Genomic DNA, 5,237 nt, shown 5'->3' with positions numbered 1-5,237 from the left:
TGATACTCTTTAATAAAAACTTTTTACACAGAAGCAAGCAATTCTTTTGTAAATCTGATTGTAGAAAAAAGAAGAGGTTAATGAGATACATGTTTTAGAATTAACTTTATACACTTTGGGCTATGTCAGCTGTTTGTAGCACTCAAGTCATTACAGCTGTCCCTCATTCTATGGTTCTAGGACTGCCAAAAACCACCACGTGTCCAAGTCCCTTACATAAGATGACACAGTATGTCCACAAAAATCTATGCCTCTCTTCAGATTATAAAAATCTAAACACTAAATTGCTACACCACTCTTTGGGAGAATGATGAAAGTAAAGTGTCCATCTGTCCATACATTTCTTTACATCTACAATTAGTAGATTAGTAAATGCAGGGCCCATACATGGAAGGCCAATTGTATCATCAATAGGACATGGTCAACAGAACTCAGCATTTATTCCCCTCCTACTTTTCTAAAATCTAGGGCTGCCTTAGCCACAGCATGTTCTGTGTATGCACGGTACAACTATGTGGCTTTAGAGCACCTGAAATATGATTAGAGCAACTGAGAAACCTCAAGGATTTTTGTTTGGGGAGGAGGGTGAGATAGTCTGTGTAGACGAGGCTGCCTCGAATTAGAAGGGGTCCACCTGCCTCTGCCTCCCTAGGGCTGGGATTAAAGGCATGCACCACCATAACCAGGACTGAGAGGGGTTTTTGGTTTTTTACTGTAAGTTGCAATCTTGGCTTAGTCTTTCAAGTGCTAGTGTAATTCATGGACATTTATCAAATTGGCTAGATTTTCATTTTTTTAAACTAGAGGTTTATTTATTTTATATATGTGAGTACACTGTATTTGTCTTCAGACATACCAGAAAAGAGCATTGGATCCCCATTACAGACGGTTGTGAGCCACCATGTGGTTGCTGGGAATTGAACTCAGGACCTGGAGGAGCAGTTAGTTAGGAGGGGCTCTTAACCCCTGAGCCATCTCTCCAGCCCTAGATTTTCATTTTAACTTAAGCTACATGTGGCTAGACGCTAGGTGTAAGGAAGTAACACTCAACATTCAATTCAGCAAATGCCCTCTTTCCCTGTGGTAGATCCATGGGGGATTAACACAGATGCCTTCTTCCAATACTTACAAGTTCATAAGCTCCTCTTACAACCTCTACGCATTCTTTCACTTATCTACAAGTTATTAAACTTGTCAAAGTGAACTAATTTGTATATTCAAGTGGTTATTGGAACTAATCAAACCAACCAACAAAACTATCTATTACTCGATATTCAGAATAAACAATTTCAGAGTTTTGAGCAATAGGCAGCAATGTGGTATCCAAAACTACTCATTTTGCTCTGTAGGTATACAAGCAGGACTGAAATTCTGTTTGCCACTAACTACAGTGTGCTCACGGTTATGCTAACATTAACATTAAAGGGCAGACAACTTCACAGTCTGTACCTAGCAAGAGGGAACAAACTGTACTACTATAAATGGGATTAGCACACCAGAAGGTAGATTCAAAGAGACAAAAGACGTGGTGGGAAGAATTCCACTATCAGGCTTGAATGCTGTAGAAGTCTGGCTTCTTTCCAACAGAAAGGGTTCCTGGGGGAAGCTGTGTTCAGCTCAGAAAGAAAAAAAAATGCTGTCAGTCAAGTGATGTGGAGAACATGGCTCACTAAGCAAGTGTGAGGGCCCTGCTTCTTCCAGAAACCACTGGGGGTCAGCAAATTCCTGGGATTAGCTGGTTAAGGGTCAAAGACCACTAAAACCAGAGTCATAACTTGCTTAAAAGGTTTGCTCTAGCAGAGTCTTGGAATGGATGCCAGCTTAGCTCAGATATGAATCATGTTTGTATGGTTTAGACAAGTCAGTCTTTGCACAAAACTTATCATCAGGCAGGATTCCCAACCCATGACAGTAGGAATGTCAGACCCTCTCACAGATACATGCCCAGAACAATGTCAATTGTGATCATATTCCCCTAAGTCTTTATTGAGCAAGCATATATCCAAAGTTACTCCTGTGCATCTAGGGCCAGTTTGGTACTGGGAGACTGCCACATTAGTTATGCTAAGACAGCACAATAGGTTCTTCTGTGTCCAAGATGGCAGTGTCTAAGGGCATCAAGATAGATGTACAATAAGGTGAAGACATACTGCTCACAAAGATCCAAGCCTGCTGTTTTGGCTTTAACTGGCAGCTTAGTCCGATCACCAGAATTAGCTGTTTCTACCCTTTACCAGGAGCCAGGTTGAGGTTGAAGCTGTTTTCTCTCACAGTCTTCATCGATCTTCATAGGGAGAAAACAAGTAGACGCACAAGTACCAAGCATTTTCTGAGACTTCAATCTCACCAGCCCTTGGACAAGAGAAGGTAAGCAGGCATACCGTCCCATGACCCAAGATGCTTCGGAGTGTAAACAAAGCTTGGTGCCTTCAGAAAGTTAATGACCACTTCCAGCAGAGTGGGCTCTCATGAGTCCATACATAGCAAACCTTGCACAGGCCTTAAAGATAACAAACTACTTGATGACTTGAGTCCAGGAGTCCAATGGCAGATCAGCTCAGCTGACAGATCAGGTTATCTACCTGAATTTTGCATAACACCTATGCAGAACATTTCAGGACTCTTGCAGTTCATACCCGAAATCCAAAGATTTATTTTATATCAAGTAGAACAAAGATCTACAGTCTTAATAAAACGAAGGATTGTCCTTCAAAATAGCAGTATTACCTGACTTCTGAATAAAGTTGCTCATCTGTCCTTGCTGGATCTGAGCCAGATGATAATAACGTGTCTTATCTATATATTAAAGTATAACAGGTATATGATGAGAAAAGATCTTGTCTGATCTCTCCAGCTACCTAGAAATTATGTAACCTAAGTTAGCCTCAAATTCAAACTCCTTATGTTCCACCATACCAAGTATTCAGATTACAGATGTGTGTCACCAGGCCAGCTAAGATACTTTTTTCAAACACAATTCACTTATTGCATCCTGTAGACAAATGATCACTAATGGTTTGTTATAACAGGTATCCTGGATTAAATATCAATAAATAATGAAATATAGGAGTTGAAATTTGGTGACAGTTGTGGCTTGTCCAGGTAGTAAGAGATGCTCCGCTCAGCTGGAGTGGTGAGGTTTTCTCTCGGCCCTTGTCTCAAGGGCTCCACAGCACCATGGATTCAGCTAGGAAGGCCACAGTCAAGTGGCCCGGGTGAATTCCTCTATGAGCCAGGAGCTCACCGCCTTGCTTAAGGATCCTGACCATACTATGGTCATATGCTAATATGGTCTATGCAAAGTCAGACAGGCAGCACCTCCTCAAGGAGATGGATACTCTATACACAATGAGACCCCAAAAATACCCCAACATTCAGACCCACAAATTAGAGGATGTTCACGCCTAGATCCTCAACAGTCTTCTTCCCATCAAGCTCGCTGTTTGCTTGATTGTGAGGGTCCAGGGAGGAGTGTTGTTCCTCTTGTAGAATTCAGGATCCCATGTCAGTTAACGCCTGGCTGTTCATGCTACCCACAACCAAAAAGGGATACAACGCTCTCCTCTGGGAAGAATTTTTGAGCCACAAGAAGAAATAGTAGCATCTCAGACCTCTAAAAATCAAGTAGCTGGACTTGGTCAGAGGAAAACTTCCCATGAAGGAGCCCCACTGTAGACTCCTGGTTTAAACTACAAAGAGCTGTGAATCAAGAGCCAGAGCGGTCAGTCTACTATTCCTTCAGGGCTGCATCTACTCATTAGAAGTAAAAGTACACCAATGCCCCACCCCCAACTTCCCCTCCCACCAAAGTCCCCATCTTCAGGCTGGCCTGACTGGTAACTTCCCATAGCTTACCAGTGAGAGAGCACTGGCCCTGAGCCCCCTCAGAATGTGGGCCAAGAGGCTCCTTTAATTAAGAAGGAAGGTTTAGGGAACTGGTCTTTGGTGGCTGTGGTCACAGCTTTCTGGGCCTCAGGGAATGTCATCTCTGGCTTCTAGTCAGTTTTCCTCTCAACATTTTTCTCTTCAGCTACATCTAGCTCAGTCAAGACGCAGAAGCAAAGCTTCTGGGTTACTCTGGTGATGGTAGCTAAATAAAAAATAAGAAGCACAGGGCTTAGCAAACATACTCTGCTACAATTATAATCTCAATAGCAGAAGGCTGAGACTCCTTCCCACCTGTCCCTTAAGCACACAGAGCCTAACAACCAACAAGCCTCTCCATTCCACATCCAGCCTTTTCCTCCCACTTGAGGTGGAACACCCATGTAATACTAGCACTTGAGAGGTAAAGGCAAGAGGATGAGAAGTTCATAGTGAGCTACACAGTGAGTTCAAGATTAGCCTGGGTTACACAAAAAAACCCTGTCTCAAAAGTTACAATATACCCAAGAACACTAAAAAACAGTGCTTTAGCCTTACACTAGAACACAAAAAAGTATGACAGGACACCAAGTTTTATCTTTTTGCCATAAGGAAGGTAGAAGAGTTTGTAGCCTCTGCATATCCCTAAGCATAAGCACTCAGACACTAACCAAGGGGGGGCGGGAGGCGCCAAAGAGACACTCACCCAGAACATTCCTAATAAAGAGTGGCCTCCGGGACTCTGGCAAGTAAACACCCATGAAGTAGACAGGGACCCCAGACAGGGCAATCCCAATGCCAATGAGGGAATTGATGGTGTCACTGAAGAGGGGTACAGCCACGAGAAACAAGGAGCATACGCAGAACACGATGGGAAAAAAGAGGCTCAGCTGCAATAGAGGAGAGTGAGATTTAGTAGGGTGGGATGATAGAACACAGCTCGCTCAAAAGGCACCTTAAGAAGAAGACCCAGGGCTGGAGAAATGGCTCTTCCAGGACTCAAGGTCAATTCCCAGCACCCACAGCAGCTCACAACTGTCTGTAACTTCAGTTCCAGAGGATCTGCCATCCTTGCAGACATGCAGGCAGAACACCAATGTACATAAAAATAAATAAATCTTTAAGAAAGAAGAGGAACCCCTCCTGCTAGTATGCACAAGCTGTGCGTGTTGAGCTCTCCTTGGACACATAGTTGGTTCCAAGCTAATCTCAACTACACGAGGCCCTATCTTTAAAAAGAAGAGGACCGGGCAGTGGTGGCGCATGTATTTAATCCCAGCACTCGGGAGGCAGAGGCAGGTGGATATCTGAGTTTGAAGCCAGCCTGGTCTACAGAGTGAGTTTCAGGGCAGCAAGGGCTACATAGAGAAACT

The 5,237-nt window shown here is 43.5% G+C and overlaps 1 protein-coding gene across 9 annotated transcripts in view; it reads right to left on the bottom strand.

Moving 5' to 3' along the window:
- Window positions 1-1,959: 1,959 nt before the first annotated feature.
- Window positions 1,960-5,237, bottom strand: part of Slc7a6 (solute carrier family 7 member 6) — a 28,688-nt gene continuing 25,410 nt past the window's right edge. For 8 of the 9 annotated variants that reach the window (XM_031341279.1, XM_031341277.1, XM_031341276.1 and 5 more), the window contains 2 exons: window positions 4,571-4,754; window positions 1,960-4,090 (listed from right to left, as the gene is read on the bottom strand). In XM_031341279.1, coding sequence (XP_031197139.1) covers window positions 3,996-4,090; window positions 4,571-4,754 — 279 coding nt within the window. In that variant the 3' untranslated portion in view covers window positions 1,960-3,995. The remainder of the gene's footprint in view (window positions 4,091-4,570; window positions 4,755-5,237) is intronic. The other variant, XR_004110272.1, reaches the window with a different exon arrangement.

This window comes from Mastomys coucha, unplaced genomic scaffold (genome assembly GCF_008632895.1).
Source record: "Mastomys coucha isolate ucsf_1 unplaced genomic scaffold, UCSF_Mcou_1 pScaffold22, whole genome shotgun sequence".
NCBI classification, from domain to species: Eukaryota; Metazoa; Chordata; class Mammalia; order Rodentia; family Muridae; genus Mastomys; species Mastomys coucha.
Note: the sequence above shows the minus strand (reverse complement) of the source record. Positions and strands in the feature narration are given on the sequence as shown.